This window comes from Oncorhynchus masou, chromosome 1, assembly GCF_036934945.1.
Source record: "Oncorhynchus masou masou isolate Uvic2021 chromosome 1, UVic_Omas_1.1, whole genome shotgun sequence".
Lineage (NCBI taxonomy): Eukaryota > Metazoa > Chordata > Actinopteri > Salmoniformes > Salmonidae > Oncorhynchus > Oncorhynchus masou.
Window position 1 is genome coordinate 32,023,481 of NC_088212.1, and position 22,863 is coordinate 32,046,343.

The 22,863-nt window shown below is 44.9% G+C and overlaps 1 protein-coding gene across 1 annotated transcript in view; it reads left to right on the top strand.

Annotated features, from left to right (window-relative positions):
- Nucleotides 1-22,863, top strand: part of LOC135542095 (ankyrin-1-like) — a 169,009-nt gene that overhangs the window by 93,192 nt on the left and 52,954 nt on the right. Inside the window, 3 exon segments of the mRNA XM_064968756.1 lie at nt 17,445-17,546; nt 20,228-20,326; nt 21,071-21,169. Of these exon segments, the coding sequence (XP_064824828.1) occupies nt 17,445-17,546; nt 20,228-20,326; nt 21,071-21,169 (300 nt within the window).

Here is a 22,863-nt window from a genome sequence, read left to right on the forward strand (position 1 = left end):
GGCAAAAAATGCATTTTGATGAAAAATTTGAAGAAAAAAAAACGTTCAAATGCGAAGTTGTGACTTGCGGCATACGTGTAACGGCGTTCTTCGTTTGTCGAAAGAAAGTCGGACCGAAATGCAGCGTGGTGGTTACTCATGTCTTTAATGAAATAAATCGCGGTACATGAAATAACTGAGACAAATACAATACAACAAAACGGAACGTGAAACCTAATTACAGCCTATCTGGTGAAACTGCACAGAGACAGGAACAATCACCCACGAAATACACAGTGAAACCCAGGCTACCTAAATACGGTTCCCTATCAGAGACAACAAGAATCACCTGACTCTGATTGAGAACCGCCTCAGGCAGCCAAACCTAAACTAAACACACCCCTAATCAACCACAATCCCAATGCCTACAAAAACCCCAATACGACAACACAGTAACATAAACCCATGTCACACCCTGGCCTGACCAACTAATTAACTAAAACACAAAATACTAAGACCAAGGCGTGACAATACGCCTAGTTTCCTGAAATGAGTCACATATGTGACGTAGTACGCAATTTTAAGGGGCAACTTTTGGCCCATGAGAGCTACTTTCAGAACTACTGGCTAAAAAGTATACAAAGGTACTGGAGAATCTCTTTAACTACAACTTGCTGTAGCTTGGTGGTAATTAAACTAAATTCAAATCTTGGTAGTGTTTTCAGTAGTTAATTACTTATTTGCCATGTAGAGGTGTAGTTAACTACTTTTTTGGCTAAAATAAAATATGGATGAAGTAGGCTATAATTTCCTTTTTTTCAGCATAAGACCTGCCTAATTTTCACTTGAAACATACTACTTTTAAAAGTAATTTTTGTTAAAGTAAACTACATGTTTTTCCCGTGTGAAGTAATTGGTAGTTTGGAAAACTATATTTTCAGATACCAACACTGGACATAACTTTATTATTACAGCACAGAACAGGGCCAACATAGACTGTACTGCACTGCATGGATGGATGCCAATCTCCCTCCTTCCAACATCATCTAATTTCCCCCTCTTTCTCTCACACATATAAATTACATACACACGCACACACATAGAGTATTCTCACACACACTGACACACACAAGCTCCCCTGACATTTTCATTTTCCATCAGTTTCTTTCTCCCTCTCTTCTCCCTAAGATGCCCCCCTCCCATCTCCACAGCACAGCCAGTCAGAAGACGAGAGACGGAGAGGGAAGGAGAGGAGAGATCGATGACCAGGGAGGCCATGTTCTGTGCTTTGTGGCTACAATGAGCTACAAACGTATTGGGACAGTAACACATTGTTGTTTTGGTTCTGTACTCCAGCACTTTGGATTTAAAATGATACAATGACTCTGAGGTTAGAGGCTCTATACTCCAAAAGTTCCGATTTTAAATCAAATATTTGAGGGTATTTTCATCTATATCGGGTGAACCTTTTAGAAATTACATCACTTTTTCTACATAGTCCAAAAATATTGGGACAAATTCACATATAAGTGTATGCAAGTCAAAAGATTAGTATTTGGTATCATATTCCAGCACACAATGATTACATTGCATCCTATATATCATACCCCTCCCCATCCATGTCTCAAGGCTTAAAAATCCTTCTTTAACCTGTTTCTCCCCTTCATCTACATTGATTTGAAGTGGATATAACAAGTGATATCAATAAGGGATCATAGCTTCCACCTGGATTCAGCTGGTCAGTCTATGCCATGAAAAGAGCAGGTGTTCATAATGTTTTGTACACTCAGTGTATAAGTAGTTTGTCCCAATACTTATGCTCCACTAAAACGGGGGACAATGTACAGAAAGTACTGTAATTCCCTAAACGGTTCACTCGATATGGATGAAAATACCCTCAAATATTTGATTTAAAATCGGAACTTTTAGAGTATAGAGCCAAAATAAGAAGAAATGCTTCACTGTCCCAATAATTACGGAGGACACCATATTTCTCTGATGCCCCTCTCACATAGCAGACGAAGGAAGAAAAAAAGAATGAAAACAAGGATACACATTGGGCACACACCAGTTGAATCAATGTTGTTTCCATGTCATTTCAATGAAATGAGTCATTTCAAATTACATTGAACCAACGTGGAATAGACGTTGAATTGACATCTGTGCCCATTGGGTAGGGAGATGTTGCTATCTTCCCCCCTTCTCCCCCCTCTCTCTCAAAAACACACTCTCTCCCTCTACAGTATCTCTCCCTTTCTTCCTCTCTTGCTTTGTCTCTCCACTCAAAAAGACTGATGGGTCACTGGTCCTGCCCAAAAACAATTGTTGCCTGTGGCTATACATCCTCCGTTAGTCCCGTCTTTCTCCTGTTTTCTATTTCCTCCTTGTGTTACACAGGTCCATTATGTTGTTGTCTTTACATGTCTACAGGCAAGTAGAGACTCATATCAAACATCTCCAATCAAAAATCAAATCTAGAGTCGGCTTTCTATTCCGCAACAAAGCCTCCTTCACTCACGCCGCCAAACTTACCCTAGTAAAACTGACTATCCTACCGATTCTCGACTTCGGCGACGTCATCTACAAAATAGCTTCCAACACTCTACTCAGCAAACTGGATGCAGTTTATCACAGTGCCATCCGTTTTGTCACTAAAGCACCTTATACCACCCACCACTGCGACCTGTATGCTCTAGTCGGCTGGCCCTCGCTACATATTCGTCGCCAGACCCACTGGCTCCAGGTCATCTACAAGTCCATGCTAGGTAAAGCTCCGCCTTATCTGGTCATGATGGCAACACCCACCCGTAGCACGCGCTCCAGCAGGTGTATCTCACTGATCATCCCTAAAGCCAACACCTCATTTGGCTGCCTTTCGTTCCAGTTCTCTGCTGCCTGTGACTGGAACGAATTGCAAAAGTCGCTGAAGTTGGAGACTTTTATCTCCCTCACCAACTTCAAACATCTGCTATCTGAGCAGCTAACCGATCGCCGCAGCTGTACATAGTCTATCGGTAAATAGCCCACCCAATTTTACCTACCTCATCCCCATACTGTTTTTTTAAATGTACTTTTCTGCTCTTTTGCACACCAATATCTCTACCTGTACATGACCATCTGATCATTTATCACTCCAGTGTTAATCTGCAAAATTGTAATTATTTGCCTACCTCCTCATGCCTTTTGCACACAATGTTTATAGACTCTCTTTTTTTTCTACTGTGTTATTGACTTGTTTATTGTTTACTCCATGTGTAACTCTGTGTTGTCTGTTCACACTGCTATGCTTTATCTTGGCCAGGTCGCAGTTGCAAATGAGAACTTGTTCTCAACTAGCCTACCTGGTTAAATAAAGGTGAAATAAATAAATAAAATAATTAAGTCTCTCACCCTGCAGGTGTGATTGGGGCACAGTAGCTTAGTATAGGCCAAAATGTATATTCGTTGTACAATGTGTGTGTGTTAGGTTGTGTTTACACAGGCAGCCCAATTCTGATATTTTTTCACTAATTGGTCTTTCGACCAATCAGATCGTGAAACGATTTGATGTGATTGGTCAAAAGACCAATTAGTGGAAAAAAATATCAGAATTGGGCTGCCTGTGTAGACGCAGCCATAGGTCTGTGTTAATGCACTGTTAGTCTAGTGTTAGACATGAAATGGTCTGTTGGCCCGCTTTAAGGCCTGTAGCTTCTTATGAACAGCTAGCTAACAGTCCTGTCTTAGTCCTGTGTGTGAGGAGCTGAGGCCCAGGCTAAGAAGTTGGCCCCATGCTGGTGTGTGTGTGTGTGTGTGTGTGTGTGTGTGTGTGTGTGTGTGTGTGTGTGTGTGTGTGTGTGTGTGTGTGTGTGTGTGTGTGTGTGTGTGTGTGTGTGTGTGTGTGTGTGTGTGTGTGTGTGTGTGTGTGTGTGTGTGTGCGCTTATCAGAGTTTACCTGCATTCGTGTGTTCATGCGACTGTGTGTATTATGACAAAGTATGAGTGTGTGACAGAATGACAGTTTGTTGATGTTGATTCCTCCACCACCTTTTGAAGTCTCCCCAGTGTTTCAGGAAGCATCAGGAAATAGGCAATAAAACCCCACAAAGCGCCTGCCCACACGCTGATGGCAGTGGCCCTAAAGAGCAGGGAGAGAGGGGCTTTGTCCTGCCAACGAGGGGGGCAGCATGGGAGGTCTAGAGGTCACGTCTGCCCCTAACCTAAATCAGCCACATCACAATACAGGAGAGCACAGTATATCACAGCATATAACCCTGGTCCTGACCCATACACATTCAGAGAGTCATGGCTCGTGGCTCGTTCCTCACTGTGTCTCTCTTTGCCCCAGTCTCGGCCTTGTCTTTGGTTAAAGTTTGGCAATGGGTGATGGCTATGGGTGGGCCAGGCGGACTGGTGCTGTTTTAGAATTCTCTGTAATAGAGAACATCATTAGCTCTTGACAGATACCAGCCTGGTTCCATCATTACCCATGTCTGGACTCTGATCTGAAGAGCTGTTGTCAGTCTGCTATTCCTGCTATGTTATCACTCCCCTTTAGCTTCCCCCTACATACTGTACTCAGAGCCAGGGGATATTAGATGTGGCAGAGTTTCGTTAGATAATACTAAGATCATGAAAGGAGCTTGTTTGTCTTCTATAGCTGAGGACCGCAGGGTAATTTGTCATCTCTTCACAGACATTAGTATCTCCAGCCCCCTGCCCTGCAGTGGTTGGCACTGGAAACTCTCACCCACATAACACACCAGAACCCAGTCACGTGATGTTTTTACCCAGGTCACGGTCCAGTGACACTGAGTGGTGTGTAACCCCCCATCAGGAGGAACAACCGCTCTCCTACTACCCCCCTCATCCCCCTTCATCCCCCTCTCCTGCAAGCATTTATCTCTCTGCATGGTTTTGGCAGCAATATGCTTTTCCCAGCGTTCAGCTAGGAGAGACAGAAAGGAGGTGAGAGGGGGTAAAAAGGAGGCCTTTTCAGGCGGGGAATGACAGACGCTTTATTAAAAGAGGCAGGGCCCTTTGAGAGACTCGCCCCCCTGGTCCCTCCCCCCCGCCCCGTGCGTCTGGCCCATTGTCACAGGGCAATGGCAGCGTAAATGCCCCCCCACCCGCTGGGCGCTAAGTCACTCTACAGACTGGAACAGACCTGCTCACACAGCACAGGCTTTCTCCACCCGAAACACCACGCCTTTTGGGAAATGCCTGGCCCGAGAATTGTTTTTATTGTCTGGCTGTCACAAAAAATACAGGAGGGACAGGGAGATGTGGGGAGACATGTATGGAAGGAGGGACAGCAGAAAAGAAGGGATCAACCTGGGGATGAAAGAGAGAGAATGAGGGGTGAGCAGGTGGAGAGGAGAGGGAGACAGTAAAGAGAAAGTGGCATGAAGAAAGAGAGACAGGGAGAGGTAGTGGGAGAGGCGACACAGCGTGAGACTGAGGGGAACATATTTGTTGATGAGTGTGTGTATGTGTGTGTGTCTTTAGATACACGCAGCATTCCTCTAGAGATAAACCCCCTGGCCCCCCTCACCCCCAGCCTCCCCTCCTGTCCCCTCCCCCTGGACGGGCCCTGTGCACTCAAGTGTGTGTGTCACACTCTCTGGGGGCAAGGGAACGATAGTAGAGTGTGTGAGTGTGTGTGTAAGAGAGACAGAGAGAAAAAGAGAAAAGCGGAGAGGGAGTGGAGGGCCAACAGGCATGCCGGCCAAGATCATCACCTGTGGAGTGAGTAGAAACTGGATTGTGTTCCAATATCTGTCCCCTTCTTTCTTTCAGCACTCTAATCTCGTTACTCTCTCTTTCACTCTATCCTCTCTCTGTCATGCTACTGACTGTCTGCCAATCTGTCTGCCAATCTTTTTTTTACTACAGTTTAACCATGTTGTGATTCCTAACTAACCCAAATGCTCCCCATCTGTCCATCTGTATCATGTTACTGCAAACTTTGGTTAGACTATCCTTCTATTTGAGTCCATTTCCTTTCCTAGGTCACCATGCAGATTAGATTCACAGCTTGTTCAGTGCCATTCACCATGCTGCTCTCTGTTTCTGCCTCTCCACATGAACTATTTGGAGGCCTGTCCCTCGCTTCCCTCCCTCTATTTGGTCTTCCCTTCGCTAATGAATCTGTCCATGTCTCTGTCTGTCACACAGGGAAAGGGAGTGAGAAAAGGAGTGAAGGATAGAGGAAATGGATATGAGGAGTAAAGAGAGGGCTGTCTGAGAGACACACTGTGAAAACACACTTCTCTGTTCCATATTGAAGTCTCCTGATAACGTCTGTCTCATATTTAACAGATTCATCTTTCAGTTCAGTTTTCAATTGAATAGAATAGAACAACAGTGACAGAACGTGGAGTGAATTATTTAACTTTAACTCTCTCAAAACAGAACTTCTGTCTGTTCATGTTCTGTCCGTAACATTGATAGTATTTGGTGTCCCATACCAACTACAGCTTTCTGCAGGAGAGAGAATCTAGCTGGTTGTTTGGGAGTATATTAGGGAGTAGCGGTGCATGTGTGTCTGAGATTAGGAGTGTGTGCATGAGAAGTGTGTGTAAGGGGTGTGTGTGTGTGAGGGGTGCGTGTCCTGTTCTGTAATACTCCTTGTGTTGTGACTTCTTTTAGTCTATCTGTAATGTGATGTCCTGTTGTGGGCTGTCTGTTGTGTGGGGGTGGTAAGTACATTTATGATCAGTACACTGATCTCATTAGCTACATTATTTGAACTTGGCTTCAGTGAAGCTCCTACACTATGCTAATTTAGGGAGCATGTAGATTCAAAGACACACAGCAGAGAGCTAAGGTGTTCTGTCTGTATACTGTAAAGCCAGTGAGATTGCTGTGTAGAAAGGGATTTCGGCTACAGCAGATATCATCTGGTAAAGGATGCTGTGAAGTGATGCAACCTTAAGAAATGTGAATTCTCCAAAGTATGTGCACTGTTGATAGTTGTGAGAACGGCTAAACATTTTGTACTGTTGTCGCAATTACTGTATCTGATTAAGTTGCCCTTCTCACTCACTCCCTTGCTCTCGGTCTTGTCCTCTGTCTGTCTCCACACACACACACACACACACACACACACACACACACACACACACACACACACACACACACACACACACACACACACACACACACACGCACACGCGTGCAGCTCGATGCTGCAGCCGTATTGAAACCTTAGTATAGAGATGCATTCAGTGATAGTCGGATCAAAGTTATAGATCCACTGACTGTGCTTCTGTTTGACTTCACAGATGACAGCTCAGACTCCCACTGAATTCTCTACGCACCTCCCTCACTCGCTCTCTTGGTTCTGATCTCACTCTACAGTGTAACCCCACAGTGACTACATAGCTAGCTGTTAACCTAATTACAGATCAAGTCTATTGCAACCATGGGACTTATTATCGGTCTCTAGTTGATTCCATATAATTGCATCCTTGTTACCAATAGTAATGACAGTGTAGCTACACAGTAGTACACATGAGGAATGCTTACGGTCTCTCTTTCTTCCAGTCTCTCTCACTCCATATACAGTCTCCTCTCTATTTCTATGGTTCCCCAAGAAAGATATAGGAAGTGTGAGAACGTGAACAGTTATTATATGCATTTAATCAGAGGGTATAGCTGGAAGCAGACGGACAGACAGATAGACCGAGTGAGCGGGTGGAATTGCTCGGCCAGGTTGGTTCCTGTGTGTCCAGAACATAGAGTCCCTCGGGGTCTCTGTCTGACTGGCTCCTCACCACAACAACACCACCCTGACCGGAAACAGCACGTTCACTCTGCAGCTAGCTAGCTCAAATAGACAGAGAAATGGAGGGAGGGAGGCAGGCAGGTAGGGAGGGAAAGAAAATCAATGTCCAGAACAAATACAAGTCAGCAAAAGAGGGAAATGGAATCATTGTTTAAGATGTCTCTGCAGGAATATCCAGCTTATGTATGTTGTGGCCCTAGATAGCATGCTATAGCTGTACTATAACATGTATTATTATGTGCTGGATTTGATCTTGTCATATACGACATGTAAAACCCCTTATTGGCACCTTTCTACTGGTGCACAAATAGCTGGGGTGGCATCTCAGATATGTATGTATGATCTGCATCTGGTGTTGTGCCGGCAAATTTGTGATGTGCCATGTGTGTATGTGTGTGTGTGTTCTACACACGTTTCCTCGCATGAATTCCCTGACGGGGGAGCTGTGTAGTTCAGGCTATCCGTAGTGCAGACTCATCGCTGGTTTCTTCATTAGTTAGTGGTTAGTTGCCCGTATCAGCCTCACACACAGATGCATGAAACCATAGGAGAGGGAGTGAGCTTCCTCAAGATCAATGGCCGAGCCCCAGGCACTATCCCCGGCGGAACAGTAGCCTGAGACAAGGCAGCTCTATACTGCCTCTGTGCACTGCTCCTCCTTCCTATCCTAACTGCAGCCTCACACTGTCCTGTCATCCAGGGCTTCAAGTAGAACCGCCACTTTTATAGCATGTCATCAAACACACACAGAGTGACGTTTGTGCCGTGGTTTCACACCTACTTAGATACTGAGCGACAGTAATCCCTTACTGTTGAGACTACGCCTGGGACTCATAATACACACACACACACACACACACGCACACACACACACACACACACACACACACACACACACACACACACACACACACACACACACACACACACACACACACACACACACACACACACACACACACACACACACTGCAGTACACCAGCTCGGCGGTGATGTCATACTGTCTGCCGCAGCACCAGAACACGAAGCAAGAGAGTCAGGGAGGGAGAGAAGGAGAGAAAGCAATGAAAAGAGGGGGAAAATATAGGGGGAATGGAGGACAGGATTGTATGAGACGGGGGTGAACAAAGGAAGAGGTAGGAGAGCTGGGTAGAATTAGTGAAGAATGTGAGGATTAGAGGGAGAGACAGAGGTACAGTGTTTGCGTCAGTGTACAGAGCCTGAGGACAATGGGATACCCATAGCATTACTGTGTACTGTGATGCTAATGATGACATGCTGCAGGTTATTGTCTCTCTTTCCATACAGAAAAAGTTCAGTAATAGAACAGTAGAGAGTGATTGATGATGTAGCTCCACTAACTCCAGCCAGTCCCACATCATTGTCCTCTCTAGGGCTTATAGGAGCTAGGCCAATGATGTAAATAAACCCTGGATTGCTGATACTATGTTTTGGCGATTGAGAGGATTTCAAATCAAATCAAATAGTTTTTGTCACATGCACCGAATACAACACCTTACTTACAAGCCCTTAACCAACAACGCAGTTTTAAGAAAAATAAGTGTTAGGAAAGTATTTACTAAAATAAACTGAAGTAAAAAATAATAATTTAAAAGCAACAATAAAATAACAGTAGTGAGGCTATATACAGGGGGTACCGGTACAGAGTCAATGTGTTGGGGCACAGGTTAGTTGAGGTAATTGAGGTAATATGTACATTTAGGTAGAGGTAAACTGGCACCACACTGCCAGTTCTCTGACCTCCTCCCTATAGGCCGTCTCATTGTTGTCGGTGATCAGGCCTACCACTGTTGTGTCGTCGGAAAATGTAATGATAGTGTTGGAGTCGTGATTGGCCATGCACCCCTGAGGGGTCCCCGTGTTGAGGATCAGCGTGACAGATGTGTTGTTAACTACCCTTACCACCTGGGGGCGGCCAGTCATGAAGTCTAGGATCCAGTTGCAGAGGGAGGTGTTTAGTCCCAGCGAACTTAGCTTATTGATGAGCTTTGAGGGCACTATGGTGTTTTGAAGCCACCGGTCGGCCATATTGGCACTTCCCAGTAGGAGAAATCCTCTATAGAAATGAATGGAATTCTACACTATTTTCAAATAAATGTATTTTCTTGGTGTAGTGGGGAGAGTAACATTAGTAACCTCTCGAAATTATACTTTAAGGATAATGCTTTTTAGTTTTTTTTAATGGTTTATTTTTTGGTTTAGGTGGAATAGGTGGAGATGTAGGCGCGGCGGCTTTACCACTATGCACTGTCAGTCATCTAGTGTATATATACAGTGCCTTGCGAAAGTATTCGGCCCCCTTGAACTTTGCGACCTTTTGCCACATTTCAGGCTTCAAACATAAAGATATATAATAATAATAATAATTTTGCATGCCCAATTTCTCAGTTTTTGATTTGTTAAAAAAGTTTGAAATATCCAATAAATGTCGTTCCACTTCATGATTGTGTCCCACTTGTTGTTGATTCTTCACAAAAAAATACAGTTTTATATCTTTATGTTTGAAGCCTGAAATGTGGCAAAAGGTCGCAAAGTTCAAGGGGGCCGAATACTTTCGCAAGGCACTGTAAATCATTGAGCTAGACCCACATCCATCTCTATCAGAATGGGTTTGTTAAGATTAGGATGAGGATTTACAAGACAATAGAGGATTGTGTGCGTGTGCGTTTGTTCATCCGTGTCTGTGTGTGTGGATTTGTGTCAGACAGGCTAGTGAGCGAGTGAAAGTTTGTTTACACTGAGAGTGGTGTTACTCTGTGGAAGCCTGGCAGGCAGGGTTTGGGTGTGGCCTACAGAGTGCCCCTTCCACTCTTATCTGACTGCACCAGACATGTGCCTCTCCCTAACACACACCACTACAGTCCAGACTATCTTACTCATCTACAGTAGAGAGGCCAGATACACACCAACATAAACACACTGTACTGAACAGTAAAAATGTGAATAACTTGTGTAATTGACATTCAACCAAGTCATTGACCTTGACATGGAGGGCAACTGTTAGTGTAGGGATAGGTCATGTCAGACTTCTGTACTTTCCCTGTACTGAAATGACCCTTTGACATCTGAACTTTGACCTGGGCCAAGTTGGCCGATGTCCACCTTGTAGGAGTGCATTCCAGAAGGTAAAGTTTGTGTGCATGTGTGTGTGTGTGTGTGTGTGTGTGTGTGTGTGTGTGTGTGTGTGTGTGTGTGTGTGTGTGTGTGTGTGTGTGTGTGTGTGTGTCAGGTCGTGTCATCAGCTGTTTTTGCTCACAAACACTCACCATCAAACAAATTACACTCTGACCAGCTATGCACAGTGTTTGGTGGAATGTTTAGCACCCTGTGCATCGTATGTGGACAGCATATATTTGAGGCTAAGTAGGTTTCTACACGTCTGTGCACACGCACACGCACACACTCACAAACACACACACTATATGAGTATCTATTTCTGTAAGGAGGGTACCCCGATACGGTAATCTTAACCCTGGTAACAGGTGTGTTTGTGGGTACGACAGGAAGAGTGATTGGGGTGTATTAGGGGGGGGGGTCAGTTTGTTGTACTGAAGAAGGCTGGAGGGAGGGGATTTGGGGGGCTATCACCTTTCTCACAGTGGGAGAGACAGAGTAGGCCATTAGAGGAAAGGCCAGAGAGGAAAGAGGCCATGGCTGACGAGGACAACTCTGTCACTGTAAGTAACTCACTGCGGAACTGAAAGAGAGGCACACAACACTGGTTGCTTATACAACCATATAGTGTTGCTGTTTATCTTCCATAGATAACTAGCTTGCTAAACGACGATGTATGCAGGCCGGAGGCTCCATACAGAGGGTGTGACGCAATTGCGGAGCCTCCGGAGGTTTGCTGATGCCAAATCAACCTCTGTACCACATTTTCCCTTCACAATAGCTCTGTTCTGTTCTGCGAAGCGCAATAAGTATGAATGCACTGACTGCTGCAGAGGCCGCATCGCAGAAAAAATGCTGTGTGGCCAATACAGACTGGATTGACCATAAATCTGCTTTAAGTGCTAACAATGCTAAGTGCTGTTTGGTGTTCACTCCAAGATGACTGTCTCAGCCTCAACTTTCCACATGGGACAGCAGTTGATCAAAACTGTCTTTAGCGTGTATAAAAGGACTGTGCATGCGTAAGTGTTGTGCATGTCTGTGTGAGTGTGCCTTGTTCAAGGTCTTGTACATGAGAAAGTAAATGTCTCGCATAGAGTTTCCAGAGTGACAGCGTGAGGGTGTTGACAGACAGACGGAGATGGTTAAGGGTGAGGAGAAAAGTGATGGAACGCAAGGGTGATCAAGTGGAGGGAATACGTTTTAGGACCTTGGCCTCGGCCTATAAGTGAGAGTCACTTATTTCTCTTAGACTAACTACATTTCCCAGAAAGCACTGTGGCTTTTCCTTTAACTGGGAAGGAGCGGTGGTGTTAAACAAGATTACATGAACTCTTAAGTAGAAAGTTGGAAACATTGTGACTTTTTCCCTTGACGAGTCCAGTGGCTGAGAGAGAAGTGGTTGTCTGTGTTCAGGCTGTGGGGTTCGTTATCACACTCAAAGGCCTACCGGTCTGTCGCAGGGAAATGCTCTGAAAGATTTGCTGCTGCATACAGCTCTCTCACTTTCTCAGTGATCCCCTCCCTCTCCCTCTCTTTTATATGCAGTCTCTTCTTTGCACAGAGCTGCAACACTTGCACTAGTGCTCCGTTGAGGGGTGAGGGTGTGCATCATTAGTTGCCATGCCCACGGCTTGGGCATGTGGGTCCTCATTCTCTCTGTTACCACTGTCTCAAAGGAGGGTCATTTCCAGTCACTACTGAATGGGGGCCAATTTCACTGTGGCAGTGTGTGTTGTGTACTTGTGTTGAACACATTTTTGAGTCACTGTGTGTGGTCGCACTTGCTTGGGTGGGTATGTATTTTCATTTCTAAGCCTAACCAATGTGTGCAGTGTGTATGTTTTTGTGTGTGTTTGTAATTCTGTAGGTGGCTGGGACTTGGGATATCACAAAAAGGGTAATGATGGTTGCTCACGATCTTATTCACATTAATTCATCCCTGGCCATGCTTTGGTCAGAAACCAGAGAGAAAAATAGGGATGAGCGAAGGAGAATGAGAGCTAGACAGACGGAGTGATACCACATGTAACGACCTAGACAGACAGAGTGATACCACATGTAACGACCTAGACAGACGGAGTGATACCACATGTAACAACCTAGACAGACGGAGTGATACCACATGTAACAACCTAGACAGACGGAGTGATACCACATGTAACGACCTAGACAGACGGAGTGATACCACATGTAACAACCTAGACAGACGGAGTGATACCACATGTAACAACCTAGACAGACGGAGTGATACCACATGTAACGACCTAGACAGACGGAGTGATACTACATGTAACAACCTAGACAGACGGAGTGATACCACATGTAACGACCTAGACAGACGGAGTGATACCACATGTAACGACCTAGACAGACGGAGTGATACCACATGTAACGACCTAGACAGACGGAGTGATACCACATGTAACAACCTAGACAGACGGAGTGATACCACATGTAACAACCTAGACAGACGGAGTGATACCACATGTAACGACCTAGACAGACGGAGTGATACCACATGTAACAACCTAGACAGACGGAGTGATACCACATGTAACGACCTAGACAGACGGAGTGATACTACATGTAACAACCTAGACAGACGGAGTGATACCACATGTAACGACCTAGACAGACGGAGTGATACCACATGTAACGACCTAGACAGACGGAGTGATACCACATGTAACGACCTAGACAGACGGAGTGATACCACATGTAACGACCTAGACAGACGGAGTGATACCACATGTAACAACCTAGACAGACGGAGTGATACCACATGTAACGACCTAGACAGACGGAGTGATACCACATGTAACAACCTAGACAGACGGAGTGATACCACATGTAACAACCTAGACAGACGGAGTGATACCACATGTAACAACCTAGACAGACGGAGTGATACCACATGTAACGACCTAGACAGACGGAGTGATACCACATGTAACAACCTAGACAGACGGAGTGATACCACATGTAACGACCTAGACAGACGGAGTGATACCACATGTAACGACCTAGACAGACGGAGTGATACCACATGTAACAACCTAGACAGACGGAGTGATACCACATGTAACAACCTAGACAGACGGAGTGATACCACATGTAACGACCTAGACAGACGGAGTGATACCACATGTAACAACCTAGACAGACGGAGTGATACCACATGTAACGACCTAGACAGACGGAGTGATACCACATGTAACAACCTAGACAGACGGAGTGATACCACATGTAACGACCTAGACAGACGGAGTGATACCACATGTAACGACCTAGACAGACGGAGTGATACCACATGTAACGACCTAGACAGACGGAGTGATACCACATGTAACGACCTAGACAGACGGAGTGATACCACATGTAACGACCTAGACAGACAGAGTGATACCACATGTAACGACCTAGACAGACGGAGTGATACCACATGTAACAACCTAGACAGACGGAGTGATACCACATGTAACAACCTAGACAGACGGAGTGATACCACATGTAACGACCTAGACAGACGGAGTGATACCACATGTAACAACCTAGACAGACGGAGTGATACCACATGTAACAACCTAGACAGACGGAGTGATACCACATGTAACGACCTAGACAGACGGAGTGATACTACATGTAACAACCTAGACAGACGGAGTGATACCACATGTAACAACCTAGACAGACGGAGTGATACCACATGTAACAACCTAGACAGACGGAGTGATATCACATGTAACAACCTAGACAGACGGAGTGATACCACATGTAACAACCTAGACAGACGGAGTGATACCACATGTAACAACCTAGACAGACGGAGTGATACTACATGTAACAACCTAGACAGACGGAGTGATACCACATGTAACAACCAAGACAGACGGAGTGATACTACATGTAACAACCTAGACAGACGGAGTGATACCACATGTAACGACCTAGACAGACGGAGTGATACTACATGTAACAACCTAGACAGATGGAGTGATACCACATGTAACGACCTAGACAGACGGAGTGATACCACATGTAACGACCTAGACAGACGGAGTGATACTACATGTAACAACCTAGACAGACGGAGTGATACCACATGTAACGACCTAGACAGACGGAGTGATACCACATGTAACGACCTAGACAGACGGAGTGATACCACATGTAACGACCTAGACAGACGGAGTGATACCACATGTAACAACCTAGACAGACGGAGTGATACCACATGTAACGACCTAGACAGACGGAGTGATACCACATGTAACGACCTAGACAGACGGAGTGATACCACATGTAACGACCTAGACAGACGGAGTGATACCACATGTAACGACCTAGACAGACGGAGTGATACCACATGTAACGACCTAGACAGACGGAGTGATACCACATGTAACGACCTAGACAGACGGAGTGATACCACATGTAACGACCTAGACAGACGGAGTGATACCACATGTAACAACCTAGACAGACGGAGTGATACCACATGTAACGACCTAGACAGACGGAGTGATACCACATGTAACGACCTAGACAGACGGAGTGATACCACATGTAACGACCTAGACAGACGGAGTGATACCACATGTAACGACCTAGACATTAAGCAAATGAGTCCTGAGGAGTGTGGGAATAATTGATAGCAATATATACTGTAGATAGACTAATGGTGGGGGAAGGAGGGTTTGCCGCAGTAGATCCTCTCTCTCCCTCATCCAACTCTTCCCCCCTTCTCTCTCCTCATCTCCCTCTCGTTCTCTCTCCCCATCTCCCTCTCTCTCTCTGTCTCTCTCTCTCTCTCCCTACCTCTCTCCTCATCTCCCTCTCGTTCTCTCTCCCCATCTCCCTCTCTCTCTCTCTCTCTCCCTACCTCTCTCCTCATCTCCCTCTCGTTCTCTCTCCCCATCTCCCTCTCTCTCTCTCTCTCTCTCTCTCTCTCTCTCTCTCTCCCTACCTCTCTCCTCATCTCCCTCTCATTCTCTCTCCCCATCTCCGTCTCTCTCTCTCTCTCTCTCTCCCTACCTCTCTCCTCATCTCCCTCTCGTTCTCCCTCCCCATCTCCCTCTCTCTCCCTCTCTCTCTCTCTCTCTCCCTACCTCTATCCCCATCTCCCACTCTCCCTCTCTCTCTCTCTCTCTCTCTCCCTACCTCTCTCCTCATCTCCCACTCTCCCTCTCTCTCTCTCTCCCTACCTCTCTCCTCATCTCCCACTCTCCCTCTCTCTCTCTCTCCCTACCTCTCTCCTCATCTCCCTCTCGTTCTCTCTCCTCATCTCCGTCTCTCGTTCTCTCTCCTCATCTCCCTCTCTCTCCTTATCTCTCTTCCCCTCTCCCCATGTCCCTCTCCTCAGGTCCCTCTCTTTCTCTATCTCTACCCCCTTTTCTCTCCTCATCTCTCTCTCTCCCCCATATCTCTCTCTCTCTCTCTCTCTCTTCCTCTCTCTCTGCCGCTCCCTCCCTATCTCTTCTCCTTTCCTCATCTCTCATGCCGCATGAGTGATCCTGTTACAGCACCCCTGTCTGAGAGAGGCATGAAGCCCCCAGACACAAACAAAACAGAGACTAAAACAGGGCCACACCATGTGTTAGACCATGAGCCAGGGCATTCACTAAACACACACCTTACCACCCCAGAACACCAGCCAGACTGCCAGCCAGATCACTGGGCAGAGCAGACACACACCCTACCACCCCAGAACACCAGCCAGACTGCCATCCAGACCACAGGGCAGAACAGACACACACCCTACCACCTCAGAACTAGGCGAAGGTTTGCATCCTAAATGGCACCCCATTCCCTATTTTTGACCAGAAACCTATGTAGGGAATACTGTAGGGTGCCATTTGGGACGCAGTTGGTTCAGGGGGACGGGAATGGAACCTGGGACAGAGGCTCTGTCTGTCTTCATGTGGATGAAAATCACCTGCACCCTGTCCTTTAGGGTCCCCAGCTTGCCAGGCCTGCTTCTGATTGGCCAATGGAAGGGGGCTGGCCCAACTGTCCTATCCTGTTCAATAACAGTGTGGAGGGAGATGAAGGAAACACCAATGGAAAGCATTTATGGTCTTGTACTGTCTGTATGTATTTTGACCTTGTATGGTTTTGATTTGAATGAAGGTTTCTGACAATAATATAAATATCTCTCCATCTCCCTCTGTCTTCCCTTACACCTATCTCTCCATCTCCCTCTGTCTTCCTAAACACCTATCTCTCCATCTCCCTCTGTCTTCCCTTATACCTATCTCTCCTTCTCCCTCTGTCTTCCCTTACACCTATCTCTCCATCTCCCTCTGTCTTCCCTTACACCTATCTCTCCATCTCCCTCTGTCTTCCCTTACACCTATCTCTCCATCTCCCTCTGTCTTCCCTTACACATATCTCTCCATCTCCCTCTGTCTTCCCTTACACCTATCTCTTCATCTACCTCTGTCTTCCCTTACACCTATCTCTCCTTCTCCCTCTGTCTTCCCTTACACCTATCTGTCCTTCTCCCACTCTGTGTGCCTCTCTTCACCCCCCTCTATCTCTCCCCTTTCTCTCCCTCAGGCTGATGCTGTCACTAGTTTTCTGCGGGCGGCTCGTTCTGGTAACATGGACAAGGCCCTCGACCATATAAAGAACGGCATAGACATCAACACAGCCAATCAGGTGAGAGAGCTGCAAGGCCCGGTGGCCAATCAAAATGCTTGTGGAGAGTGCATTAATACATGCCTCCAAACTCTGAGATTCATTTTGGATTCACCAGGATCAATCAAAGCCTTCCTGTTTGTAAAAGTCTCAATCAGCTAATGGAACTGATTTATTACACTCTTTCATTTCATTTGTCCATTTCCGTTGGCTGTGGAACTAGTATTTCACAATGTTGGGTCATCATACTGCAGCACTAGAATAATGCATGAATAAAAGTATGAAAACAAGTATAAACTGTATAGGCACATTAGATCAAATAAAGATGAGTCATCTTTCAGACCATGTCAAAACGACAGCGCACGCACACACACACACACACACACACACACACACACACACACACACACACACACACACACACACACACACACACACACACACACACACACACACACACACACACACACACACACACACACAGGAAGAGTCTTATCAGCAAAGTTCAGATGCAGTGTTATGAAGGGAGAGCAGGAATGGATAGAGGGAAAGAGAAAACATGGAAGAGCAGGAAATGGCAAGAGAGAGAGAAAATAATATTTTAAACATTCATGTTTTTTTATCATCCAATGCAGTGCAACTCTAAATCTAGTCAGTCTACTGTATCTTAGTCTATGCCACTCTGACATTAGTCGTCCATATATTTAGATATTCTTAATTCCATTCCTTTACTTAGAATTGTGTGTATTGCTCCTGTAAGTCCCTCTGGATAAGAGCGTCAGGTAAATGTAATATTTCCCTACAAAATGCACTACTTCCGACCAGGGCCTATAGCACTACATAGAGATTAGGGTTCCATTTTGGACTCATCCATCGTCTCTCTCTTGGCTTGGAATGTGTTTGATGTGATATCAGCCAGCAGAATATCTTTCTTGGCTCTGGGTCCAACTCAGTGTACAGTGTGTTCTGTTCCGCTCCAATACCTGCTGTGTGGATTGTCCCTGACTGTGTGTACTGTATACCATTGTTTGTCCTGAATGTGAATTACTGCGTGTAGTTATGTGTGTGTGTGTGCGTTTGTGTGTGTGTGTGTGTGCTTTGAGGCCCAGGTAGCCAGTCTCTCTGCTGTAGGTGACAGGTAGGGAAGACGGGGATTTGGGGGAAGTTGTTAAATAGGGTAGGGTTTACTCCCCATGCCCATCTCCTCCATCCTGCCTGCTTTACCCTGATGGCTGCTCCCATGGTGACCAGAGACAACTATGCCGTGAGGGGGATGAGGTTGCCTATAGGCCATACAAACAGGGCAGCAGTGTGTGTGTGTGATTCTACAGCTCATTAGGCCAGCTTAGCCATGGTTTGCTAAACACTCTACCTCTGTACTATAATGCTGCCAGCGCTAATGCTACAATCAAGATTAGCATCAAACACATTCCCAGGTTAAACGCTCATAACGAACATAGGATTCAGTACATGCATACAAGTAGGTGTAAAGAGACCTCAGACTGCTGAAGAGAGACACCCTGTGGACAAACAGGAACCCTACAGCCATATCCAGTACATTTTATCTGCAGTCTTAGGTTACCATTGAAAGCCATTCTCCTTCAAATCATGTATAATGCAATGTGTGTCATTTCAAGTCTGTATTAGTGTTTTGGAATTGTCTCAAGTGTGTTGAGTGTGGTTGTGAAATTGGATGTGATATTGGTTATGTTTTGTGTGTGAGTGTGTGTCTCCCAGTGTGTTGTTGTTGTTGCTGTATTTGTTGTTGTGCAAAGTGAGGTGTCATTCTGATGGAGGTTAGGTGGAGGCTTGGCTGTGGCAGTCGTGTCTCTTGTACCCAGTCTGAGTAGATACGTCTGCCATGGGCTAGCTCACCGGCCACCCAACTGCACTGCCTCTCTCCCTACCCTCCCTCCCTCCCCCTTCCTCTTCAACCCTCCTCTCCTCACACCCTCATAACCCCTCAAGTTATTTCTCTCTTACACCCTCTACTTATTTTTCCCCTCCTTTGTCATTCTCTTTATCCCTCATGCTCCATTTCCCATCTCTGCTTCTACCCCCCCTCCCTCCCTCTCTCCCCCTCCAGTCTGCAGTAGAGTGATGGTGTGCTGTGGTCTCTCCACTCAGAGGATTAATATCAGTGGTGTGGGAAAGGTCCAACCTCACATGTCCTGTGTCACTGAAGGAAGGCTGTGTGAGGTCAGACCTATCTCACACAGCTCGTATTCTTCCCATCCCCGAGACCACCGGCCTGCCATCCCCCTCCCATCCTCTTCCTCCTCCTCACCATCATCATCATCATAATTCCGGCCACCGTTATTGCTGCTAACTGAGCACTGTTAATCTCTAGTAGATACGGTATGTGTAGAGGCTGTTTGTCCTGACCATACGCTACAGTTGGACTCAGTTACATACTTTTGCATTTTATACATCTAGGAAGAGCTGTATAATAAGCAGAGCAGTGCTTGTCTGGGGATCTGATCCTTTGGTGTGTCTCAGGGTGCTGTGTGAGATTGTGTTCAGTGTGTAGGTTCTGACTTGCTGGTGTTATTATGGTGTGAAAGCGGAGTGTGTGATGAAGGCCCAAAGGTCTGTGTTTTTTAGTTCTGTGTGTGCTATGTGTGTAGTGTGTGTGTAGTGTGTGCAGTGTGTGTTAGGGACCCTACAGTGTGAGGTCTCCTCTTCTCTCTCTCCTCCCTCAGAATGGTCTCAACGGGTTGCATCTGGCCTCTAAAGAAGGCCACGTTAAAATGGTGCTGGAGTTACTGCATGGAGGCATCGATGTGGAAACCCAGACTAAGGTACTCAGTCAACCTCCTGCACTATACCACATTACCACTCATGTACTCCACACAGCCTATGCCACCACCAAAGTACAATATACTGCATACTCAAATGATTCTACTTACCGTAAAACTTCAATTAAACGCTGAGTCTCAAATAGCCGCTTGTCCCTTAGCCGGGAAACGGCATTCAGTTCAGCAAATCAACGGCTTTTTCAAATAAATGCTGGGTCTAAATGAATTGTTTACAAGGTTACCATGAATTACCATGAATTGTTTAGAAGATTTAATGTTTGATTTGTTACAATTCAGTAAAATAATTATGGCAATCATCCGTTTATATCGGCAGTAAGAAACTGCTAACCAGTGGCTGCTAACAGACCGTGACCTGGTGAAAATGCACAGTTAAAGAGGAGAACAATTATTCTGTCAAATAAGTATTTTTTCCTAAATAAAGGTATAGTAAGACAAAGGAAATGTGACACAGTGTGTAAATGAGAACACATTACTGCAGGAAATTAAGAAATTGATTAAATTGCTAGAATTAAAACAATTAACATTGCAAATGAGCAAAAGCTGTGTGCATTAAGGAAATAGACGCCTAGCCTGTTGTGTTCAGTGATTTAAGCAAATAAACGCCTGGGCTATGAATTGAAGTTTTACGGTATTAAAGCGTACTACTACTTACAAGTACTACACTACTTTAGATGCTTTCACACAAACATTATGTCTCATGTCTTCTCTTGTCCTGTGCCTCCATAGAAAGGCAACACAGCTCTGCACATTGCTGCCCTGGCTGGGCAGGAGCAAGTGGTGGCAGAGCTGGTAAATTACGGGGCCAACATCAATGCCCAGTCCCAGGTGAGACCCCCACCAGTGTCAGACGAGACCCCGACACCACTGGCAGGACCCCCTGCAGAAGAGCCACCAGCCACAACGGATACACATACAGTTAGATACAGTTATAATACAGTTATGCTGCATTATACTGCATGGAACTCAGGGTTTGGGGTCTGAATTTCGGAATGTATTTTGATTCAACCCATGAATTGAAATTTGAATTTGAATTAAAGGAAGTATAATTTAATTCAAAGAAATTTAACTGAGACATGAAACATGAATGTCTCATTCCTTTGCCACATCTGCCAGTTATTACTAAAAAGAATAAAGATACCATTTCAACATAAGCTTGATTATAACTGACATTTTTTCATCAGCATCTTGATTTGTATTTTTGTCATGAAATGTTAGGTAGTTCCCTTACATTCTGGAGTGTTGGAACTAATGGGACATTTATTTTCTCCCCCAGATAGTTAATAACATGTAAATGTATTATGAATTATTACAGACAACCTACAAAATGATCTTAGAAAATTTCCAGACCACTGTAATTATTTAAAACTTAAACTTAAAAATGTATTTTTTCATTATGTTATACATAGTATAGTACTGTACCATACAAGATGTCAAAATAAATATTTGTATAGTGAATTGTAGCTATTTGAATTTCATTTAATTTCCTTTAATTGTACTTAATTTATTTCAAATTCAATGCAATTTCTGCTTCCTGTGGGATGCGCCCAATTCAATTCAAATTCAAGTATTGCTGTGAACAGCATTGAGAGCAGCATTAACAAGGTCCGAGTAAATAGAAATAGCACCTCTTGGTCACTCGTCGGGCACTCTGGCAATGAAATGGGCAAAGGCCATACCTTAAAGCATGTTTACCAATTGCACGTTTTCCAAATTGCACGATTCTACCTCTAATACGTGATGAGGTATGTCTACTACATGCTACCATGCTACTGCCATAGACTACTGTCCCTTCCAACTTCATGTTTACCAAATTCCATTCCCCTAAGTCCTATGGTTCAATAGTTATAGCCTACAGTTCACATTAGCGCCTCAGTAAAGGCCATCTTTAACCACAACACATTTTCCTTAGCAATTTAGCTAGGGACTAGTTTGGAGATTCTACATATCAAATATTCAGTAAATCATTTTAGCATTAGCATTACACTAGCACTTTTTGGTCAAAGTCACATAACCTGTGTTTTCCATGTTATTTTAAGATATCAACACTGAACTTCATACATATCTTCAGGGACATGTTGTCAATCACCTGTACGAGTTGGATTTGATAGTTTGGGCAAATGTTTTGAATGTATTTTGAATGTGTGCATGGTTTTAAATTAACTGTAGTGCGACATTACCTAGGGGCCAATGAGTGCATCATAGGTACGCATGATAGGTTCTACCATCCTGCCAAATTCTACAACGTTTTACCCATGTGTTGTTGAGATATTGACCAAAAGGAAAAATGCACAAAGAAGAACACTAACAAAAGCAATAGGGTTCCTTTACCTTTGGCGCTAGGATCCCTAATTAAAGAGAGCTATTTTCAATACAATTCAGAATTGACCCCAACCCTGATTGAGTAGAAATAAAACAAGAAAGTCGCACACCCTACTGTATATATGCTCATGAATTTGTTGGGAGCATTTATAGTGCGTAACTTTCTTCATTTTTACACAGTTTCAGTTTACTATTCCATG